At 51.0% G+C, this 24,378-nt stretch overlaps 1 protein-coding gene across 1 annotated transcript in view; it reads left to right on the top strand.

Annotated features, from left to right (window-relative positions):
* LOC122380291 (unconventional myosin-X-like) overlaps positions 1-24,378 on the top strand; it is a 115,438-nt gene that overhangs the window by 67,385 nt on the left and 23,675 nt on the right. The window contains exons 9-32 of the mRNA XM_043363337.1: positions 599-841; positions 2,185-2,310; positions 3,645-3,884; positions 4,342-4,484; positions 5,032-5,247; positions 5,585-5,754; positions 5,972-6,108; positions 6,385-6,527; positions 7,073-7,108; positions 7,552-7,780; positions 8,011-8,565; positions 8,836-9,010; positions 9,362-9,519; positions 9,813-9,929; positions 10,355-10,462; positions 10,728-10,865; positions 11,166-11,284; positions 11,631-11,741; positions 12,040-12,241; positions 13,269-13,427; positions 13,796-13,943; positions 14,317-14,591; positions 14,993-15,132; positions 15,277-15,494. Of these exons, the coding sequence (XP_043219272.1) occupies positions 599-841; positions 2,185-2,310; positions 3,645-3,884; positions 4,342-4,484; positions 5,032-5,247; positions 5,585-5,754; positions 5,972-6,108; positions 6,385-6,527; positions 7,073-7,108; positions 7,552-7,780; positions 8,011-8,565; positions 8,836-9,010; positions 9,362-9,519; positions 9,813-9,929; positions 10,355-10,462; positions 10,728-10,865; positions 11,166-11,284; positions 11,631-11,741; positions 12,040-12,241; positions 13,269-13,427; positions 13,796-13,943; positions 14,317-14,591; positions 14,993-15,132; positions 15,277-15,494 (4,306 nt within the window). The remainder of the gene's footprint in view (positions 1-598; positions 842-2,184; positions 2,311-3,644; positions 3,885-4,341; positions 4,485-5,031; positions 5,248-5,584; positions 5,755-5,971; positions 6,109-6,384; positions 6,528-7,072; positions 7,109-7,551; positions 7,781-8,010; positions 8,566-8,835; positions 9,011-9,361; positions 9,520-9,812; positions 9,930-10,354; positions 10,463-10,727; positions 10,866-11,165; positions 11,285-11,630; positions 11,742-12,039; positions 12,242-13,268; positions 13,428-13,795; positions 13,944-14,316; positions 14,592-14,992; positions 15,133-15,276; positions 15,495-24,378) is intronic.

Here is a 24,378-nt window from a genome sequence, read left to right as displayed (position 1 = left end):
GTAGTCACAACATGGGGACGACCGTAACAACACCCCGAGGCACGGTCGGGCCATTACTCTCTCAAAGCGACACAACAGAGCCGACTCTGCCCGGAAGTGAGGAGCAACCGCGCCCCTCTAGCCAGGGGGTGTTATTGTGATTAGCCGAAAGCGGAAGGGTTTGGCGGAGCGCAGACTGGTGCCAGCCGAGAGATGCTGGATAGATTTAGATAAATGAAGTGTGGGGGTTTTCATGTTGTCGTGTGTCTGACGTAAATGATGGTGGTTGTCTCATATTGTCATTCCCTTCCGCTTGTATTGGTGCAATAAGGTCAAGCAAGTTGTAACTGTTTTATTTTATTTTTCGGCATGAAGTATTTTCATGGCCTGCGTGAATTGGTGCGATAGGAATATGAAAATGAATTTGAAGTGGAAGCCTTCTCATTTAAGGTCATTGAGGCAGGTAGCATAATCGTGATCATGGTGTGTGCCTCGTCTATTGGTCAGCCCAGCCCACAAATATGCCTCTAGAACTGAATATCATCTTGCACACCTTTCGGATTGTACCCCGTTGACTCGTTCACCGTATCACCCCTTCACCCTGTGTGTGCTGTTTCAGGCCCGCGAGAACCGGCACGCCATGGCCAAGGCGCTCTACTCCCGGACGTTCGCGTGGCTGGTGAACCAGATCAACACGTGCACGAACCCCGGCCAGGACAGCGGCGCCTTCCTCGGCGTGCTAGACATCTTCGGCTTCGAGAACTTCGGGAAGAACTCGTTCGAGCAGCTCTGTATCAACTACACCAACGAGAAGCTGCACACCTTCTTCAACCACTACGTCTTCGCTCTGGAACAGGAAGCGGTAATTATTTTAGATATTTTATGTACCTAACCCATAGTCTTGTGTAGAGTAGCTGTTTCTTTTTCAATAACTGTCGATAAATCTTCCCGGTACAGGTGTATTGCTGCGTGCGTGTCTCTGCCTCTGTAGAATATTTGTTTCTAGAGCTGTCGATCGAATGCTATGTGTGCAATGTGTGGCAAATACAATGTCTGGCAAAACATCATGCTTGCCAGGCTTTCTATATAATTCCGTCGCCTGGATGCATAGCTGAAAAAACGTAAGGGCGGTGATATGAAGATTGAAGGGGCTTTTCGTTGTTAGCTACACAAAATGTGATGCGTGAGGTCTTAGCAAGACATTCTGTGAAGTGTTCTCTACAATGTCATCTTATCTCGCATTGCTTTCTCGGTTGAAGTCAAAACAACACTCGATGGGATTCTTGAGCACCTGTAACAGCCTTTCACGTAAAAACGCATATCATTTTCGGAGTAAGTTGCCGAGATGAATACGCTCTCTCTTTGGCATGTGATTTTTCTACTACAATGGTATCACGACTTCACCATATATCCTATATTCCTATGCCTATATATATTCCTATATTTTCCATATCCTATATCCTGAGTATATTCCTACATTATAGCATGCAGCTTAAATCACATGCAGTATATTCATCTTACAAGGGCTTTAGACATGGCCCGTCTGTCATGTGTATATCTTTTTCTGCCACCGTTTTCACTTCGTTATTACGTATGTAAGATTGGAACCATTTATATTACTGACACTTCACAGATCGTATACACATGAGCGACCATCCCGCTCAGCTGTGCGTCCTACATATACGCTTGTCGCTTACGTCAGCGATTTTTTTATCAGGCCACCGAAAATATCCAAACTGTCTCATATGATGGCAATCTCTCCTCGTCGGTACCACACACCACCCTAGAGGTCCATGATTATTTCCCCTGACGGCAATATCCCCCGGCCGTGTTAGCCCAAATGTCAGACCTCCATTCTGGCCGTGGTATCTCGGAGGTAGATTCGCCCTCTCCTACAGTTATGTAAACTAACACAGCCGCTGGGAGCCCGGCGTTGGTCCCACAGGCTGCAAACGGACCAACGTCTGCTCATAGAGCTCGCACGAGATGGATGTCTATTTTTACATGCTTGTTTGCGGGTCCTTTGAGTCGCGGGAATGTTTCTGCAATGCAATGTAGTGGTTGTTGAGTTCGATTGCTGGTGAGTTATCTTGGCCGCTTGTTGTTTATCGTTAAGTATGGAGAGGTATAGTACAACATAGTTCTCACTTCTCAGTAGACATCGGTGTAAACGCTATGTTCCAAAACACATCTTTCTGTTTTCAGTATCGGCAAGAGGAGATCCAGTTCGCGCACATCAAGTTCTCGGACAACTCTGAGTGCCTGGAGCTGATTGAAAAGCCGCCTCGCTGCATTCTCAAACTGCTCTCCGAGGAATGCCGAATGCCAAAGGTGAGTAAAACCCACGTCAATACCAGCTGCATAATATTCAAATCTCCAACATCACCACACAGCAGCCCACGCTCGCTCTCAACATTAATCCTCCGCCTGGTAACTGAATCTATGTAATACCTCCCGTAAAGCCATGTTTCGGGTTCCGGATGCGCGGCTATTAGACGCTCCATTTATTTGAACACTGCGCAGTGCGTTCAATTTGACAGTAGGCTCCCATCGGTCACTGCTGGCTCGCTCCGTGCCGGCGACCCGGGCTCAGTGACCTTTGACCTCTGAGTGCTCCGCTGCACCCGGGGCTTCAGCCGGCTGAGTGCAGATGCCACCCGCGCAGACGCACGGTAGCAGGACGTTATTTGGGTGGATGGTGATGTCTTTTATAGGCGTCACTGTCACTGAGTCAGTTTCAGACACGGCTGAGGAAGATCAATGGCTGCGTTAGTGGCCAAGCAACGATTGTTTGATTGGATGTGATGTTATTACCTTGTAAATGCTTCGCACAAGATGGCATTCACCGCAAGGGCAACCATGGCTTCAGACATGAACAATAACAGTCGTGACAGTTTGGAAAATGATATTTTCGACGTGAAAACGTGATGAGTTTTGGCTGAGATGACTTCATCGGATATCCATCTCAGCCTCAGCCTCCACCTTTTCTCCCCAATTTCCTCCCCGGTCGTCAATGTCTCACCGTCACGACCCGGTCTAACCCAGTCGCCGCTCGGTGGTTCTCGGCGCCTCGGTGCCCGGCGGCGGTCCGACGCTCTGAACTGAACCGAGCCACGCCCGTGTGGGCGGATCGACCGGTCCCCCGCCCCTCTGCCTCTCTCCCCCGCCCCTCTCTCCCTCTCGGAGAGCTCACCTCGGAAATGGGTGACGCCGCGCCCGTCGGCACTCCCGCCGGGGCGGGGTAAGGGGGGATCGAGCTGGGGTCGGTATCGTGGCGCTCCAGCCGGGTCGGCCGCACTGCCGAGTTTTACGCTTCACTGGACTCGTTTTTGGTCTGCGTTGGCTTGGCTGTTTATTTATTCATGTCATTTGGATGGAGGTTATCTCCTCGCTAAATAATTGGGTGATCTGAGTGATTGTAATGGGTTTTCTGAATTTATGTTCCAACTGTCATTATCATGAGTAGGTATTTATGCGGGTTTTAAATGCCGCCCATGATTCATAAGCTTTGTTCAGAGGGATATTAGATGATTTTGCAAGAACAGTTTTCATGCATTAGAAAATAAACATTTGTTTGGAATGGAGTATTCTTAGTTGTTGTCCAATGTTGTCTGTTGATGGGAGTACCATCTGACCATCCGCTCGACTCCCTGTTTCTCCTTCAGGGCTCTGACGAGACATACCTCTCTAAACTACACGTCGAGTTCGAGTCGCACCCGTACTACGTCAAAGGCGAGGACCGTCGCCGCTGGGAATCAGAGTTCAGCATCCGACACTACGCCGGCCACGTCACCTACACGATCGCCGGCTTCGTCGACAAGAACCGGGACGCTCAGCAGGATCTGTTCTTTGACTTCATGAGCCGGTCCAAGAACAAGTTTGTCGAGGAGCTGGCTCAGTTCCAGGTGAGATCGCGAGAGGCTTGGAGGAGAGCGGTGGATAAGATGTTGACAGAAAGACTCTATAGTTGAGTACCCGAATTGGTTATAGGACGCTGCTACTTCAAGGTATTGATTTAGTCAATTTACCCAAGTAATGAATTTTAACGTTTCAATTGAGCTCGTGCTCGACACAAATCGGTGTTAGTATTGAGCCACCTGAAACGGTTTTATCCTAATTGACCACCGTTATCTGGTTCCTATAATTAATCACGTCCCGCCTACATCTATTGACGGGCTCCATCCAAACGGTTGAACGTATCGATTGATCTGGTTTATAAATGTTGAGTAATTTAATTTCTTTGGAGGATCATTTACTGAGTCACCGAGGACGTCCTAGTCTATGATCGCGCTTTCGTTAGCCTTAGCGAGCCGCGGTCGGTCGGTGCTCTCTCTATTCTCTAACTTCTTCCTACCTCGCCAGGACCTGCTGAGCTGTATGTCCCGCACCGGCACCATGAGCAGCACCGTCTCCCGCGGCACCTCCAAGGGCAAGCCGACCGTCAGCGACGCCTTCAGGCAGCAGCTGCAGGCGCTGGTCGACCTCCTTCAGATGAGCAATCCTTGGTGAGCTGCCTCCTCCAGTTGAATACGAGCAATCCTTGTCAAAGGCCATTTATTGTCAGAAGAAAAAGTAAAAACATTCCACGCGCACGCGACTGCAGCCTGGTCCCGCAGATGCGGCTACCTGCTGCGCTCGTCACCTAAATAGCAGCGAGCCGGGCCGATTTAGATGATGTTTTCCCCCGATCCAGTACCTGTTTATCTCATCTGGCCTGGGGCGGTGCCAGCGGACGGTAAAGTCGTTAGGGCCTGCCCTGGTGCGAAGGCAAAACATCATTTATGCTCATAAGTGTGCCGCTGTCATCGGCTTGTTTTCGAGAGGCACGAGGCAGCCGAAGTTTATGAGGAATTCCGTATGGTTCAGATGTTGTGATGATGCGTTTATGGATTCGTCTAAAGATTTCCTTTTCTATGAAAGTTACGCTCATTCATGCCAAGTTTCTCGCTTTCACAGTGTCTGCGTGTTGGTCGCTTAACCTAGCAGTTAGCACACATCCAAAGTCTCTCAGCTCGCTCAAGTTGAGTTCGTTAACCGTCTCCTTCCTCTCAGGTACGTGCGGTGCATCAAGCCAAACAGCAAGAAGCAATCGCGCTGCTACGACGCGCCACTGGTGCTCGACCAGCTCAAGTACCTGGGCATGCTGGATATCATCAAGATCCGCAAGCAGGGTTTCCCCATCCACCTGCCGCATCCTGAGTTCTGCCAGCGGTACCAGTGTCTGACGGGGCGGCGATGGAGGCAGGCGGCCGCCGCCGAGGGATGCAGGTACGGCACGCGGCAGCCGGGGCCGTGGCGACGGTTGTGTGCTTGAGGACGAACTGTCGATGGTGTTGATTATATTTGTCTGCATATGTACATTGATGAGGCTGAGGTGTTTTAAGAGCTTCAAGCTGAGTCATATTCTTGACCAGATATTGTGTAACTTCTACAGTAGGCAGCTCGGATCCTCACTGAAAGCGCTGGAGGCATTTCACAATTTTTCTTCTTCTTAAGCATCATCTATATCCTCGCAACCCATCATGGCGTGTACTTTTCTCCCAGCTCCTGTAATCTATGTCGCTTTACCCATCACCCCTCTGACCCCAGTGTCTGCCTCCAACAGGCACATCATGAAGCAGCACGGCCTGCCGGAGCGCGAGTGGCAGATGGGAAAGACCAAGATCTTCCTGCGCCACTGCGTACATGAGCCGCTGGAGGACAAACGGACGGCTCTTGTGCACAAGTCGGCCGTGCGCATACAGAAAATATACAGAGGCTACGTACGCAGAAAAGGTACGGACAGAGGTGCCGTGTTGCAGCGTAACTATGGCCGTTACTGACAGCGCCCATATCTTATGATTTTTAACAAACAGGCAGTTACTCGCTACTTGTTCTGCAGCGGGTGCGGTTTATGCTAGAATGTAACCTAGCCTTGTGTTGTTTCTGCCTGAGGCATATATGAGTCTCAGGACTGACCTATAACACGCACTCTCCTGTCTTTCTTTCACAGCGTACCGGGAGAAGCTGGAGGCGGTCAAATGTCTGCAGCGCCACTACCGGGCCAAGCGGCAGAGGCTGCTGTACCTGCGGCAGCGACGAGCTGTCATCGTGCTGCAGAAGCACCTGCGCGGCATGTTCGCTAGAGAGGTACGGGTGGTGGGAATGGTTGATAGATTAAAAGCATGAGCGAGGTCAGCATTGGGGGAGGGAAGAGAGGTTTGCCAGAGAATATGTGCGCACGTAGGGACATGAGTGATGGAGAGGTATACGGGAATGATTGCTTAAGTTACGGTAGGTGACCCTGGCACGGTATAGCGGATAATATTTATTGTTTTTTCGAGACGGAAGAATCATATTTCGTGTTACCGTGTAGCATTTGGCACGCCCTCCTTCCAACATTACAAGTTGTTATGTCGCTTTCAGGTGGCCACCGCTCTGCGTGACATGAAGGCCATGGAAGAGGAGCGGCAGAGGAGAGAGAAACTCGAAGAGGAGAAGAGGAAAGAGGAGGAGCGGCGACGGGAGCTGGAGGAGGAGGAACGGAGGCGACTCGAGGCGGAGGAACAGTATGTAGTCTGCAGCTGAATGGCTTACAAATGCGAGTCAGCGCGACGTGTACTGGCAATCGGCGTCGAAAAAAGAGCAGCATCGCTACGCGCCATTGCTTTGCCTTTCTATCCAAACAGTAATGCTGACATGTTATTCCCTGTCATGCGTCATTATCAAGTTATCAATATTTTCACTTTTTCATGAAAGAGTAATTTTATACCATGATTTTCCTAACAAACTTGGAATCTCTTACAATGTTTATACCAATTCACCGACGAAGCCGGAGAGGAGCCAGAGCTGCTTTGCTTTGCGGTTCACCCTGCTGCCGAGAGCCCACCTGGTTCAGGCGCCTGAGGCCCCTCCCCCCCCCCCCCCCTAGTGACCCTCTCATGAGTGGACAACCCTTGAAGCCTCGCCCCCTTGTCCTCGGTGAGACTCCGAGGGTTTCGCCGCATCTGATGGCTATGCGCTTTTGATGCCAGCGTGCTTGAGATGCCAAGTTGCTCTCGTTTGGCTTGTGATGCTTGCGTCTGGTTGACCGATGGCTTTTACTTTCCACCAGGCCTCTTCCCCCGCCGGAACCGCAGCAGAACGGAAAGTAAGTCGGACAGGATGAAGCCAGGGTTACTGTTGTCTTTTGTAGATGCAAATATATATTGTGTCATGGTTCGAATAGCATCTGATGATAATAATTGTCTTATAGAAACCACAGCTATTTGATACCCATCTGATTGGCATTATTGGCGTGTCAACTCCTCATTTTCTGCAGATGCTGCCTCATCCTAGCTTTATTCCCATTGATTATCCCCTGACACTTTCTAGTTACTGAATGAAAGTGGTATTTAACTGCAATAGCTACAGATCGTATTTGATCGACACTTAAGTCTCCTCTATCTGACTGGGTCATCCGTCACTGTATTGCTGCTACCCAATGTTGATTGTTCTTCCACTGTTCCACTTCCTTTGTTGTGTGACATTAGTAAGTTGTCTCCGCACCACATTCAATGCCACCGTCCTGACCGCTGCCATCGTGTTCGGCAGGCTGATGCAGGAGGAGATTGACGAGATGACTGAGATCGCCGACCAGCTCAACATGAAGCTGGCGGCCGGCGACGCCGAGCGACCGGCCGGCGGTCGCGCCAAGTCCTCCGTCTCTGTCGACCTGGACAACCTGTTCTCGTTCCTCAGTGACATGAACTCGGGACAGAGCAGTGTGGTCAACGAGATCCACCAGAACCTCGAGGAGCTCGAGCTGACCGTGCTGGAGGAGGTGAGCATGGTCGCTAGCGGGACCTGGCTGGTGCTAGGTTTGGTTGCACCATAGAAGTTTGTATAGTAGTGACCACAGGACGAGGATGCATAAATTAAAGGTACTAAAAACTACGTGTTGTTTTGCCGCGGTACAATGACCGAGATGATCAAGCATCAGATAACTTGCGACCAACGTTTGTTTGATATCCTCGTCATACCTTCTTGAGTCTGACCGATCGTCTGTTGCAGATGGACGAGCTGACGGGCCGCCGGGCCGCGTCCGGCGGACCCTCGCGCGGCGCGCCCACCCCGCCTCTGCCGCCACCGAGTCCGATGGCCGAGGACACGGGTGAGGAGCCCACGTCGCTCCCGCCGCCGCCGCCTCCTGCCGACCTCCCTCCTCCTCCACCGGAGCAGGAGTCGGAGCTGCGTGACGGCGAGCCGGGCCCCGAGCTGATCCTTCCGCCTCCCGGCGAGGAGCTGTACGGCCGGCGCAGCGCCGCGCCGCAGCCGCCGCCCATCGAGCGCATTCCCAAAGAGCCCATCTACGAGAGTATCCTCGTCAACAACAAGAAGGCGCCGAGCGACCCGGAGCCGGCGCCCCCGGCCATCCCGTCAGTGCCGCCGCCGGGCCCGCCGCCCGGCGCGCCGGCTCACCAGGGCGTGGAGAAGGTGCAGCGGGCGAGCCGGCACCGCCTGCGCAGCGGCTCGCCGGCCGGACGGGCCCGGCTGGCCAGCGGTCAGACGCCGCTCAGCCCCAACCGCAGCCGAAATAACAGCACCACCAACAGCCGGCGCGCGTCGGTGAGTGGTAACGACGCGCACATAGGTGGGGTACAGTAGAAGCATGGGCTGGTGACTGTGGGAGTTTTTATTATCTGTCTAGCTGCTGCTGTTTTGTGTACAGTTTTATCGTTGCATTCGCTCCAATTATTTTTGCGTTTTGTTCTCGAAAGAAGCAGATTCGTCTTCCAATATTCTCACTTTCCGCTGTATGCCGATCTGGGACCTTGCCCTTTTCTTATTGCACTCGACTTCATTTTCCTGACTTCTTCGCATCTCTTTTCGCCTCAGATCTCTCAGGAGGAAGACGAGCGGGACCAGCGGCGCCGGCAGCGGGTCGAGCGTAAACTCCAGGAGCTGCAGGAGCTCGAGCGGCAGGGCGACGCCAAGCCGGAACAGCAGGAGCACTTTGATATGATCGAGTTCGCCGAGACGTACTTCAACATGCACGAGAGGGTGCCCGAGGGTAAGAGAGCGGGATACGGGAACTATCAGTGAGAAGCATGCGTGATTAAGTGGTGGTTGCCTGCGTATTGTGTTGTGAACTGACTGGATGTTGGATTGCGAACAATGGCAGGATATTTGAATTAAGAAGGGCCGGGGGCTTGAGGCTACAACTCTCGTCGATAATTATATGCTCAGGGTTTTCTGTTCAAGAAAACTAATGAGTTTGACTTACACATTCATGTGCACACCATCACATGAATTGGATTACTTTCTACTGTACGATATTGCTACTATGGATGCATTACGTCTTCCTGCTTTCCCGTTTGATCAACCGCTTATATGACACTTTACTTCATCCCCTTCCACCCAGGCGCCATCATCTCCACACTGAGCCGGCGCGGCCGTGGCTGTGTGGACTACCTGCCAAAGTACGAGATGATAACGTACACAAAGGTGCCGTGCATCCCCACCTCGCACGTGCACATGTACGACCCGGACGACGTGGACATCGCCTGTGCCATCTTCAAGGTAAGCTAGGCCGTCCAGTCGCCAGTCTAAGCTAGTTGTAATTGTCCGGCGGAACGGCGGGGGGGGGGGGTGAAGTGGCAGTACGGTGCGCTTGGTAACGGGAGATGGAACTTTGACATACCTACTTTGCAATGACTTTGCTATGACTGGGAACACATTGTATTGGGGGACTTGTCTGCTGGGATTTTATGACGAGAACTTGATTAGCGGATCGTAACTGAACTGTGTAATATGTTGTGTAAAAGGCGTTCCCATTTTCTTCCTATGACTATGTTTGTTTGGTTGTCTCACAGGACCTGCAGCAGTACATCAAGGGTGACCTGAAGCCAGAAGCTGAGATCAAAATCATCCAGACTATTGTTCAGCATGGCATTGAAAGGGAAGAGCTCAGGAACGAAATCTACGTACAGGTAATTGAAATAAATGCCTACCGATAAAACGTGAACGATATCTATGCAAGTTTGTGTGCCAGATGCCTTGTCCAGTAGCATGCCGTATGTTCCATTCCCATGATCATGATGATTCAGATTATGCTTGCTTGGCTGCCACACGGCTGGTCTCAGTTATTATTGATCAAACCTGGTATGCCAAATGCCAATACTTGTTCAACGATCGACGGCTATTTCCCACTATTAGCTACCCTAGTGGCCTCTCCGGAAACTTCAGGTGACCTCATCCCCTTCGAATCGACCAGTGAATATCGTCCCAGCAGGTCTGACCCCGGCTCTTGTTACAGTGTATCCGTCAGATCACTAACAACGCGGTCGTTGATCACGCGCCTGTGGTTACGGCTCCGCCCCAGTCTTAGTACTGAGCTCCCCTCCTCTTTTTGCAGTGTATCCGTCAGATCACCAACAACCCGGTCCAGGAGTCTCTGGACAGGGTGTGGCTGCTGCTGTCCCTCTGTGTCGTCTCATTCCCGCCCGGGAAAATACTGTTCAAGGTACGTTCCCACGTGTGAGGACCTACTTCAGCATTCATTGGTAGTTCAAAATATTGATTTAAATTGCTGACTTGCAGCAGATGATGGAAACTGTAATGTGATTATACTTTCGATGCTCATTTTGTGCTGCATTTCATTACAATCATGTCTGCCTACTGCCTGATTTAAGCGTATGAATTACTCGAGGTTTCGTGTCTAGCGCATGCTTCCGATTTGTCTTATCTGATAATTGTAACTGACGACCGACTTTGTCTTCGTTCCCCAGTACTTTGTGAGTTTCCTGCGCAAATCGCAGTACTCTTCAGACAGCCGGGCGCTCCAGTACGTGCAGTGGTGTCTTGACAACTGCAAACACTCGCACGTCACCTGCAGAAAGAACCCGCCCAGCACTGTCGAGATCACGGTTAGTGACGAGTCCCGCGATGCCAAACATCGCTCAGTAGTTCCACCTTGTTATCGAAAAGAACCTCTGTATCAATCTGCAGCCGGTCTTGGTGCATGTTTGGATTCCACAAGTACTTATTTGCAGTTGCGAATTAATTCATGTATTCTTTCATTCTGCGTTTATTGAATTGAAAGTCATTCTTTTCCGTTCATCTACACATGCGATCATTGTATCGGTAATCAATCCATCGGTGGTTTGATATTCGCCTGTAAATTGTGTCTTCATCCGCTGACCGTTTGTCACTGTTCCTCCCCTCAGGCGATGAAGCGTCTGGGCACCATCGTGTGTCGCTTCTTCTTCATGGACGGCATGACGAAGGCGGTGGACGTGCACCCGATGGACACAGCCGCCGACGCCATGTCCAAGATCGCAGACAGGTTCGTCAGCTGAGGCTGCGGGGATTGTGTAATGTTACAGTAGGTACGGTGTATTAACTCAGTTCGGGGCGTTTGGTCATGATGGATCAGTGTAGATTGTACATTCGGTATATTGGGTGTCAGTTTATTTTATGGGCTAACTTTGTCTATTTTTCGGGTTTTTCGTCTATGCTCGTCTATTTCATCTACTTATTCGTAGTTCCCCACCCTGACCAAGCACTCCATGTTCTCTCATTTGGCTATTTATATCGCTTGGATGCCGATTTGTGCCTTCCGATATGTCCTAGTCTGTTATTTAGTAAAACAATCCTTTCACACTTGTGTGACATTCTGTGTCTGGCTGCAGGATCGGCCTGTGGAACCTGGAGGGCTGGGCCGTGTTCCAAGCCACCGCCGAGGGCGAGCATCACGTCAAGTCACACGAGTACCTCTATGACGTTATCGCCTCCTGGGAAATGTGAGTCACGCGCTGAGAATGGGCTGGCACGTATGGCGATTGAGCTTTTGACGATTGGAGTGTAGTGAACTCACATAGAAAGATATATTCGTTTGTTGTGAAAATGTTCGATCACTGCTTTTTCAAGATCTTGCGATGTAATTTGTCATAGGTTCTGGATTTCACGAAACGCCCCAATTACCTCGCCTAACTAACGGTCCTCCCCATTGGCCCGTCCCCACCTCTGACCCTCCCCTGTACCGCACACTGATCTTGCCCTGACCCTCCCCTCTGACCTATCCCACCCCACCTCCATCAGTGAGAAGCAGCAGCGCTCGACGCGCGCCGCCGAGTCCCCCGCCAGCTCTCCGATGCTGCGGCGACAGTCTGCCGTCGGAGTCGGCGCCGGTGAGAACCGGTTCATCTTCAAGAAGCGGCTCTTCAAGGCCACCAGGGAGATCCCGAGCGACCCGGTGGAGGTGCACATGCTCTACTCGCAGGCTGTCTATTCGGTAGTACAGGTGAGTGAGGTATTTGAACGGGTTGGCGAGACTCGTGGCTGGTGAAATTAAAGAGAAGGCGCTGTTCGGCTGTATGTAAAGGGCGATGCGACGTAGGATTTATAGGTGGATTATAAGATTGTTGTTTTCTTTGATATTTAATCGAGGTTTTCGGTTTTCTTTCCACATGTGTTTTAGTACATGTGACCATCCGCCGCGCCCTCTGTTTTCCTTTGCTAGTCGCTAGACAGCCCTGTCCACAGAGTGAGCCTCCCTGTGAGTGAGGATGTGACGCTGTCTCCTACTCACCTCCCTCCGTCCTAAGCTTCCTCGCCCGCTCTGTCCACAGAGTGACAGTCTCCCAGTTAGTGAGAAGGTGACGCTGACTTTCCCCGCCCGTCATCCTCTGTCCTGATTCGCCTTCGCCCTGACCGTCGCCTCATTGTCCCTACAGAGCGAAAATCTCCCAGTGAGTGAGAAGGTGGCGCTATCTCCTTCTGTTCTAACCTCCCCTACCCTGTCCCACAGAGTGACAACCTCCCAGTGAGTGAGAAGGTGGCGCTGTCTCCCTCCGTTCTAACCTCCCCTACCCTGTCCCTGCAGAGTGACAATCTCCCAGTGAGTGAGAAGGTGGCGCTGTCTCCCTCCGTTCTAACCTCCCCTACCCTGTCCCTGCAGAGTGACAACCTCCCAGTGAGTGAGAAGGTGGCGCTGTCTCCCTGTTCTAACCTCCCCTACCCTGTCCCTGCAGAGTGACAACCTCCCAGTGAGTGAGAAGGTGGCGCTGTCTCCCTCCGTTCTAACCTCCCCTACCCTGTCCCTGCAGAGTGACAACCTCCCAGTGAGTGAGAAGGTGGCGCTGTCTCCCTGTTCTAACCTCCCCTACCCTGTCCCTGCAGAGTGACAATCTCCCAGTGAGTGAGAAGGTGGCGCTGTCTCCCTCCGTTCTAACCTCCCCTACCCTGTCCCTGCAGAGTGACAACCTCCCAATGAGTGAGAAGGTGGCGCTGTCTCCCTCCGTTCTAACCTCCCCTACCCTGTCCCACAGAGTGACAACCTCCCAGTGAGTGAGAAAGTGGCACTGCAGCTGGCGGGCCTGCAGGCTCAGGTGCTCCTCGGGGACCCCAAGGACAAGTACGATCACTACTCAGACGTGGGCACGTTCCTGTCTCAGCGAATCGCCTCCACTAAACGGCGACCAGACTGGGTAAGATGGAAGGGAGGGGCGTGGTAAGGGAGGGAGGGAGGAAGGAAAGGGAATAGAAGGAACAAAGGGAGATGTTGATAAATGTAAGGAGACCGAAAAAGATAGGGAGGAGGAAAGGAAGAAGAAGGAGACTTTGGGTTACATGGTGGGCCAACGCGCGAAGAGATTCGTTGCGGGCATTTTGTTGAATACAGAACATAATGGCCTTGGTTCTTCGAACATTGTTTTCTTATTACAGCTGGCACGCTTTCATCACGTTGACATGACAATTATCTCTGATACTGCTGTGGCCTATGTCGTTAGCAGCTGTGGCCTGTGTCGTTGTTTTGCGACGTCCTTCATCTGACCACGTCTCTGCGTGCCCTCAGATCCCGATAATCGCCCACGCGCACCACCAGTACGGCGCCGGAAAGTCAGAGCTGGTGGCCAAAATCTGGTACCTCTCCTGCGTGATGCAGTACCCTGTCTGGGGCACCACCCAGTTCCCGGTCAAGTACAAAGGATACTGGCCGTACGGTAAGGAGGGAGTCCTCAGGGCTGGGGCGGGAGCAGTGAGCTGATCTCAGTTCAATGCGATAAGAATGTGGTGTAGCCGCCAAAGACGTAGCACGAGTATTATATATTGTCAAGGAGTTTCTGTGATTTAGCATCCAAGCTACGTTTTTCATTAGCAATAAGTTAGACTAGATTCGCCGGCAGCCCGGCAGTTACCGTGGAAACTCCGGTCGCGAACGAAGATGTTTTGTCATTCAGTAGCTGGTGTATCATAAGCCAAATGCAAAGGTCACACATTCTGAGCTAAACCGTCTACTTTAGTAGCTGTGGGTCTGTCCATGTATTGCTTCATTAAGTTCTGACCCATCCACCTCACCGGACCTACCGTTCGCAGGGAGCAACCTCAACATGGGCATCAACTGCGAGGGCATCCTGCTGATCCGGCCCGACGACAAGTATGTGATCGTCGAGTTTCCGTACGGCGACGTCGAGTCGATCCTGCTGGACCCCTCGGACGACTTCATCACCATCAACCTGCACCGCAACCACGACGCCCAGCGTGTGTTCGTGTTTGAGGCCAAGTGGCGAGACGAGATGGGCGCCCTGATTGCCAGCTACTCGCCCGAACACGCCACCTGGATCAGAGAGGTGGACAACATCAGTCGACGGGTCAGTACTGGGGTATCAACAGACGTTCGGTACCGGGGGGTAGAGGTGGGCAACATTAGTCGCAGGGTCAGTACTGGGGTATCAACAGACGGGTCAGTACTGGGATATCAACAGACGGTCGGTGCTCAGGGGATAGAGGTGGACAACATCAGTCGACGGGTCAGTAGGTACTGGGGATAAAGGTGGGCAAACATCAGCCGACTAAGTACTCGGGACTGGGATATCAACCTTCGTTTCAATTCTATCAAACCAACAGTCGAACGATCAAACATCAACATATAAATTGCAAGCTTATGCACTATCCTACGGCCACCCCCATTCTAACACCTGGTGCGACCCACTGCACTAGTTTTGCGACTGAGTGGGTGGACTGACGACTTTCCCCACCGCTGTGTGGACAGATTCAGCACATAACCAACGATGATCGGATGCGACTCCACTACAACGTGGTTCAGTGCCGTCGGAACATAGTGGATGCCGACATGGTGCGAAAACCCGTGGATCCGACGAGCTCCAACTTCTTCAAAAACACACTGAGAAGGTGAGTGGAAGAGGGAGGGAGAGAAAAGGTCAGGACAACCATCCCAGGCTGCTGCAGCATTGCCGTCGGACTCTGTGTCATACACGTAATGGTCTGGGCTCCATCTTCCATCCGACTCTATCTCTCCCCCCGTGTATGCCGCAGGTTCAACAAGGCCAAGCTGGAGAAACTGCGACAGACAGCGCCGGCCGGCAGCGCCGCCGACGGCACCGACTCCTACAAGGGCTTCGACCGAGCCTTCTGGGGCTTCTGCAGGCAGCCCATCACCCAGAGTCTGACCAGGATCACCGAGCCGGAGACGGAGGAGACGGCCGTGCAGATCTTCCAGGCGGTGCTCATGTTCTCGGGCCTGCTGCACAGCGGTGAGTGGCGGCCTGGGGAGGTCAGGGACCTGAGGAGGCCGGTCAGTGACCTTGGCAGGTCAGTCAGTGACCCGGGGATGTCAGTCAGTGGCCTTGGCAGGTCAGTCAGTGACCCGGGGAGGCCGGTCAGTGATCCAGGATACTGGTCAGGTACCCGAGCCGGCAGATAAAAACATCAATTGGATTGTGATTCAACTAAATTACAAGTTATACAATCATAATTCATCAACGGGAAGTTTTCAGTCGTTCTCTGTTTCGAGTTTTCTGGCTCGTCCTATGTGGGTTGACTGGTAAGCTCGACGTGATCTGCCTGAGCACTGCCATCGGAAAATTGGTATCAAAATAAAAGATATCAGCTCGCAAAATATTGAATACAAAACATTAGCCGCAGTGTACCAAATTTCCAAAGTATTGAAACACAAAATTCAAAACGCTTGAATATCGAATGTCAAAATATCGAACAAAATAACAACTACCAATACCAATCTACCAGCTACCAAGCTACCAATAACCACGGTGACTATAAATAGTAAATACCAATAACAAGCTATAACAAGCTACCGATTAACAAGCTTCAAGCTGTATATCCATCTTCATAACCAGCACATATACCATCATCAGCTTCATCAGCAGTGTTCAGCTGAAGTCCTTTTGGAGGCGATTTTAAACTTATTAATCCGGCTAAAGTAGTATAAAGACAGTCTGTTTAAGCGCCGCTATAATCGGACGTTGACAATCAATTATTTGTTGCCCCAAATTTTACCAATGAAAATACATTTAAATTAAATGTGTATCAGTTTAGACAACGTGCCGATTTGTTGAGGTTTTTTAGATGCTATTTTGAGCTGCCCGCTGTCAGTCAGAGTCGATCCCTGGAGACGCCTACTCATGGCAAAAGGTCGCGTCAGCTTTGAAAACCGTCAATGCTAACACATTTTCATGCCATCATGCCGTGTTCTCCATGCCCTTCGCCCACGTAAACTTCAGCCAGTTGGCAACATTCGCGCACTCCTGACAGACGCGACTGACCATTGTCAAATTAAAACACGGAAGAACTTTTACCTTATATGCTGACTAACGTGTATCATATGGTTTTATGTGCTTCAAATTAATCATTCAAGAACCTATACCTAACCGTAATCTGATATGATTTAAAACATTAAATGAGTATAACATATTGCAGTATCGAAGCGTTCTTATGTGTATATTATTAAAGTACATGCATGAATAATTTTGCAAGGATTTTTGTTTTTTTGTGGGGATTTTTTGCAATTACTTTTTGTCTAATCGGTGGAACACAACACCACTGACGGACGCCACTGGGGCGGATTATTGTCGTCGTTACCCCTCACACTGGGAGCCCATATCCAGACCTGGCACTGTATTCGGAGTCGGCGTACAGAGTAATAAATATATCTTATGTCCATGACAAACCACAATTACTGTTGGAAGACTTTTGTGGATGATTTAATCCTCTTTTGTGACATGGTTAAATCTAACGTATCGTCCTTTGCCATTGCTGTTTAAATAAAATATGACACCCGAGAATAAAATTAAAAGCAAATAAGAAGAGAAAGTCCTGGACAGCAAACAAAAATGATAACAAATGTTCCTTTTTTAAGGAAGGCGATGCGATTATGTTAATTGTGTCTCAAATTTACAAGCTGGTGACCCACAGAGTTATCTATATATAGAGGTCTGTGGGTAACCGTAAAATCATGTACAGGTCTCGTGGGTTTTAGCGGTAGGTTTTGCACCTAGAAAACTTAGTGTACTTCAGGCTATATCTTCGTCGTCTTAAGCTTTTAAGGGTTGAAGATGCGATCGACTTGTTGGGTAACAAGCCGGCCATGATCGTGTAAGTGCAAGTGCAAGTGCAAAACCTACCGCTTAAGCTCGCGAGAGCCGTACATACCTACCTAGTACCTATTGTGCGACCGTTATTTCATCCGAAGGTATAGGTAAGGTTGTTGTAGATTCTCTTTGCTGTAGTTGAACATTTGTTTATCTAAAATCAATTCCTTTAGTGCGTCTGGTATCAGATGACTATCAGCACTTTCATTTCTGTCGAGCTCCATCTCAGTTTGGGATGGAGTGGCGACAATTTAGGTCATTCGATGCGCTCCCCTCTCCACACCCCCTCTCCACACACCCCTCTCCCCACCCCCTCTCCACGCCCCCTCTCCACACCCCTCTCCACACCCCCTCTCCACCCCCCTCTCCACACACCGCTCTCCCATCCCCTCTCTCCACCCCTACCCCCTCTCCACACCCCCTCTCCACACCTCAACCGCTCTTCACACCCCACAGCCACTCTCCACAACCCCCCCTCCCTCCCTCTCCACCCCCGCCTCCCGCTGACCTGGTCATACTCGGAAAGGCATTGAGTCTGTTGATAACACCGCCGGCGTCAGACAAATGTCAGTGTCACTGTCAGCTCCGATTAACTGTCATGGTCTGTCTGACACGTTGGCGACGCGGTGGGGATAGAGAGCCCTATAAAAACAGCAGGTCCGTGGGAGGTAGGGCGCAGTACCGGCCACACTGGGTCTCGACTCGACCCGTTTTGAGGTCTGACTCTCAAAACGAGTTCTGACTCGCAGTCTGGCCTCTTCTTCCGAGTCTTCCCAAGACAATACGCCTAGTCCTCTTGGTACAGTCCGTGCAGCTCACTGGTCACCATTCGGCCTTATCAGTACGGTCTCGGCCGAGCTTTTTATTCCTGCCGGCTTACTGTGCGCCTGCCATGCTCGCTGTCGTCCTGCTACTGCTAGTCGCGGGCGGTGCACTGTGTGCGCCGGCCCCCGGCGAGTCTTACCCCACCGTCCCTCCGACCGTCCCGCCAACTAAACCACCGAAGAAGGACATCGCCAAGACTAACGCGTACACTGGCGGTGGGGTGAAGACCACTGGCGACTCCTCGAGTAAGCTGAAAGGTGACGGATTTTCCCTTGCCTCGACTGGAGGAAGCCTGGCTCTCAACACGGTAGATGTCAGGGTGGAATCCCAGCGAGACGGTGGCGGCGGGGGTGCTGTGAACTCCAATTCTCTGGCGAAGAACAACTGTCAGCCGGACTTCAAGAAAGGCGTGAGCGTTACTGGGCAGGAGGGCAAGAGCGGCAGTATCGGCGAGGCCACTACGTCGACATTCGCAGGCGGTTTTGCGAACACTAGGTGCAATGAGACTAGGACGAGCGCTCAGGGGCAGACCAAAACCGGCACCTCTGACTTCGGTCAGGCCGGCTCCGAATCGCTTAACAAGGCCTCGTCAAAAACGGTAAAGCTGCCTGAGGGCATCAGCGCTGTCTCCAGCACCAAATCACGCATTGAAGGCGAGTCTGTAGGCAACAGTTCTACCCTTGCCCTTGGTGATAACTCTGCCGAAGGGGGAGGAACCGGTGCCAAGACTGTCTCCACATCCGGTAATCAAGGTTCAACCGATGGCGACGGACAGGTCAAGTCCGTCCAGGGCTCCGCTGCCACTGCGACGCTGGCTCGGGTTGCTGAGACCCTTGGTGCCGAGAGTTCCACCGGCACCATCGGCGCAGCAAGGAGTGCCGGCGACAAGTCATCCATCACTGGCAATGCCGCAGCTACAGGGGAAGCCAACGAAGGGGGTGATGTTAGGGCCAACACGAAGTCAAATCAAGAGACTAAAACGGATGGTGACGGCGCCTCCGTCACGGACACAAAGAGCCGGGCCGCCACGTTGCGGGTTGCCTTCACTGATGATCTAACGGGCGCCAAGAAGGAGATAGGGAAGAGCGCTGGCTCTTCCGCGGCTGAATCAGAGAGTGTCGGGTCTGCAAGTGCAAAGCTTGACACAAGTTCTGATATTGGATTCTCACTCGACGGGGGCTTCGGTACTGGTGGCACAAGTATTGAAGGCGAAACCAGGAATGGCACCCTGGTGGGCAGCCTGAGGACCAGCTTCGACTCCAAAATCGCAAGCGTGCCCACGCGGCTGAAGAAGCCCAAGTGGCCATGTGAGAAACCCAGCGCACCTCCCCATGGCTGGCTGGACGATTGGCCAATCACGCCGAACCCCGTCTGGCCGTGTGAGCTTCCGCTGAGTCCCATAGATCCCTTCAAGCCGAAAGCGTCCAAGTCGAAGGATATGCACGGCTTCTAGGCGTTCTGTTCCGTGAGGCGCTGGAATCAATGATGAGATCCGACGGCCCCAGCATGACGCCTTTCCCTGTCTGATTGCTTGCGACGAGAAGACAGACTACAAGTCGAATTGATTTGAAAAGAAGAACGCGAGACTACAGTTTGGCCTAATGTTATACTTTACTGTCTGTTGATTACGCACGTTGGATGTATCACTGAAAAATATTGAAATATGATTTTCGTTTAATAAATGTCTCGCGTCTGTCAGAGAAATAAAGCTGAAGTTGCTGCGATTCACTTACCCCCATTGTTAAAGAGGTGACGTTGAAATCATAAAGAAGCTGTGCTGAACACCTACACGACCTTGTGTCTAGGTTTGAACCAGTAATGTCCTTGTCTCATCTAAAGGGGTTTCAGCAGGGATGAGAAATGTGATTTTTTAATCCATGCTATTGCTACCCAGTCAGCAAATTTGGTATGTGCCGTAGCTGGTTTTACTCTTATCTGGCTAGCTCCGTCATTTGCTCCGGCTAAAGTACGGGCAAGTCTGGGGCTCTACTGAAGCTAACACACGATCCCGGAGCTCGCCCGCACCACAGCCGGACTTATGTATGCCCCATCAGCCGTACCGTACCTCATCCGTACTTCAGCCACAGTAAGCCAGAGAAGCTACGAGGCAGCCGGACCTCTAGAATAGAGCCGTATCGGCTAAAGTATATCGTACCGTATTGTAGCTAAATTAGTGACCAACAGCTATTATTTAGGGTTAAGTGGTATAAGAGTGCGCACTTAGTGGATTTCTTGCTCTCATTCGCTTAATATTTGAGGGAAAGAAATCGCAAATATGGAATATTAAAGTCCATTGACTTAAGGCCGCCCCACACTGGACCTCGCATGCGGGTTACGAGTTTGCGGGTTTTGAGTTTGCGGACATAATCCTAATTCATAGAGTGATAAGACCGTTCCCTTAGGGTAACTTCATGAATGCAATGAAGCCGATACACCTTCAGAAAATTACATATAGTCGCAATACCAGCGCAACGAACCAAAATTCGACTCCAACGAAAAACCAGCAAACCTCGCAGAACTCGCAGACCTCGCAGACCTCGCAGACCTCGCAGCGAGGAAAATCGGAAGTTGACTCAACATCAATTTTTTATTGCGATGCTAGGTGGCTCGCAAGCTAAAAACATGCAGACGCGCTTCTTATATAGTAGTGTGGGTCACTCAGCTTAGATTGTATTATTTAATTTTGAAGAAACGCGAAAACCCAAAAACTCGCAACCGCATGCGAGGTTCAGTGTGGGGCGGCCTTGCCATCGACCGATGAGGCAACGATCTTTCAGGGTAAATAATGTGATCTAAAACTGTCATTTTCTGAACCGCTACTGTTGCGTACTCTTACCACATGGGGTGTTATATATGAGTGCGCAATGGGAGAGTACGCAAGCAGATGAACACACACCTATAAAGCTTTTACTGTCCAAATGCATAATACGAAACTCAGAACACATATAATTATAATTCGGATACGCATCTGCAACACAGTGCTCCATATTGATGAGATACCTGCAAAACAGACGACATTGAGCGATATTCCTCCTAATAATCCTATACAGGGTGTCCCATAAGTTCGTTCTCACATTATGTTTGCATGTGAAACAGAGTACATTGCGTTTTAATATATTTATGACCCCTCAATATGCTCCTCATTTAATAGGCAAACACATGAATACATGCTGCAGCATGCCAACCGGCATGTTTGGCTGCATAGTAGGCTTAAAGTTAACCCAGACTGACTTGACATGCGCCGTTAGCTCCTCGAGGCTGGAACAGCGCTACGCTTCGACGAGCCTCAATTTCAGCATAACCAACAATTTTTATGAAATTTTGATCCAATGAGGTGCCTGGCATGTGATCTTGCCACAAATGCCTGTCACAGTCTCCTTGCACCGCTTTTAAGCTTTGCTTGACCTGTGCAGTGATGCACTGTCTTGCCTGAAGATGGGCCTACGACCTCCCGGATGCCATTTTCTCCTCTATAAATATGTTCATACTCGCGGTTCGAGTTCAGCTTGAGGGCTGAAACTCCTCCTAGATGTTCTTGGAAAAGCATTCTGCTTCCCAAAACTGTTTCTGGGTTGCCACTTGCAACTTGGTCAACTCCAGAACGCCTATAATCCCACAACACAGTGACCCTGACCTTTTGCATAGGAACATAACGGGACGAAACGGAGGCCTCCTCCTTCGCCCTTATGGGGTTGTTTTCGGGTTTGGACGGGTGTTTCCTTTCGAACGTGGACTAGTTAGTCCTGATGACCTGGTTGATGTCATCAGCCCTCTGTTTTGTTTAGCCTCAGGCATAACGAAACTCATGTTTGGCCATTTTAAGACGTTTTTGACTGTTTTGAGCCCTCCGGTAAGCAAAGCTTAAGTCACCTTGAGTTTTGTACCCCGAAAGAACACTCTTAGACAGCTGGTAATCCATCCTGAAAAGTCTGCTTACCAACTTTGTAACCCTTTGACCTTTTTGATGGCCACTTTGGCGCCACACAGTTTTGGCCACTTGGCTCACTCCTGAGGGCTGACTGGAAAGAGGATAAACTTGCAGTGACTGACTCCCGACAAATCATCGGTGTCACTTGCTGACTGTGCGTCCAGTTAGCGATGGACATTGGCTACAGACTGGTAGGCCTCAATCACCCTCAATCGTCGCGAATGGTCACGTGCTGACTAAATACTGAGACGTACCCGTATCGGAGACCTCTATGTTGCGGCGTTAGCCGTCTCTGTAGGAAGCGGGCTCTATAGCAAAAACTATTTTGTCTACAGAAATTAGCTACTGTGGAGCATATTTCTACCAGCCATGGCAACCACGTAAGCTCAGTTACGAACCAATTTCAGCGTGCCTTTAAGCATAAGAGCCTAAAAACGTAAAATTTAGGTGAGAACGAACTTATGGGACACCCTGTATATCTAGGTATATATTCGATATACTACATAATTCGGCGTACTCTTAGCTCATGAACAATGCATCCTCTTTCCGTACATGCAATTCGCACACAAAATAACTCCGAAACATTGTGCAAAACTTCACAAACCAAATATTGCACTGCACAGTGCACAGTATTTCCCAGAAAACCTCACAAGTTTCACACATCAATCACGAAAATGTACCTTATCTCAACTACCAAGTATCACAATTATTGCACCAGTATAACGCCTTTTGGGGCGACTAACGGAGCGAGCGAGAGGGTGGGCCTTGCACGTGCGAAATTGCGAGAGGGTACCTCCAACTAACTTGTGCACGGCACCCTACTAACCGGTCTCTAGCGATGTGCCAAATTTGGGCACAATCGGCCCAGCCGTTCTCGAGATCTGGAAGCGGCGCCCTGCACGTGCGCACGTGCAAAATGGGTCCCAACTGACTTGCGCACGGCACCCTACTAACCGGTCCCTAACTGTGTACCAAATTTGAGCGCAATCGGTCGAGCCGTTCTCGAGATCTGAAAACGACCCCTGCACGTGCGCACGTGCAGCAGCACCCCAACTCTGGCACATGGATATGCAGTGCCTAGTGGGTGCCTACCTACATGCCAACTTTCAGCGCAATCGGCCAAGTAGTTACCGAGATATTGCAACAATTACAAAACTGACACCTCTTCGTTTTGCACGTGGCACGTGCATAAGGGGTCACCCAAATGCATCGGGAATAGTCCAATACTTGGTAGAAGGAATGAAGCTACCCTACAAAAAGTACCGCATGTAAATCGGTCAAGTGGTTGCTGAGATATAAGCCTCGCAAAAGCGTCCGCACGGCCGGCCGGCGCTTCGCTCGCTCCGTAGCCATACCATAATAACCAGTATAGCGCCTTTTGGGGCGACTAACGGAGCGAGCGAGCGGGTGAGTCTTGCACGTGCGAAATTTCGAGGGGGTACCTCCAACTGACTTGTGCAGGGCACCCTACTGACTGGTCTCTAGCGATGTGCCAAATTTGGGCACAATCGGCCCAGCCGTTCTCGAGATCTGGAAGCGGCACCCTGCACGTGCGCACGTGCAAAATGGGTCCCAACTGACTTGTGCACGGCACCCTAGTAACCGGTCCCTAACTGTGTACCAAATTTGAGCGCAATCGGTCGAGCCGTTCTCGAGATCTGGAAACGACCCCTGCACGTGCGCACGTGCAGCGGCACCCCAACTCTGGCACATGGATATGCAGTGCCTAGTGGGTGCCTACCTACATGCCAACTTTCAGCGCAATCGGCCAAGTAGTTACCGAAATATTGCAACAATTACAAAAGTGACACCTCTTCGTTTTGCACGTGGCACGTGCATAAGGGGTCACCCACATGCATCGGGAATAGTCCAATACTTGGTAGAAGGAATGAAGCTACCCTACAAAAATTACCGCATGTAAATCGGTCAAGTGGTTGCTGAGATATAAGCCTCGCAAAAGCGTCCGCACGGCCGGCCGGCCGGCCGGCCGGCCGGCCGGCCGGCCGCTCATACTCAGAAATTTCCGTTATTCTACGTAAGACTCCGCTCGCTTCGCTCGCTCCGTAATTACGGAGCGAGCGAAGCGAGCGGAGTCTTACGTAGAATAACGGAAATTTCTGAGTATGAGCGGCCGGCCGGCCGGCCGGCCGTGCGGACGCTTTTGCGAGGCTTAAATCTCAGCAACCACTTGACCGATTTACATGCGGTAATTTTTGTAGGGTAGCTTCATTCCTTCTACCAAGTATTGGACTATTCCCGATGCATGTGGGTGACCCC

This window comes from Amphibalanus amphitrite, unplaced genomic scaffold, assembly GCF_019059575.1.
Source record: "Amphibalanus amphitrite isolate SeventyFive unplaced genomic scaffold, NRLGWU_Aamphi_draft 000094F_arrow, whole genome shotgun sequence".
NCBI lineage: Eukaryota > Metazoa > Arthropoda > Thecostraca > Balanomorpha > Balanidae > Amphibalanus > Amphibalanus amphitrite.
The sequence above is the reverse complement of the archived record's forward strand: the minus strand, read 5'-3'. Positions and strand labels throughout refer to the sequence as shown.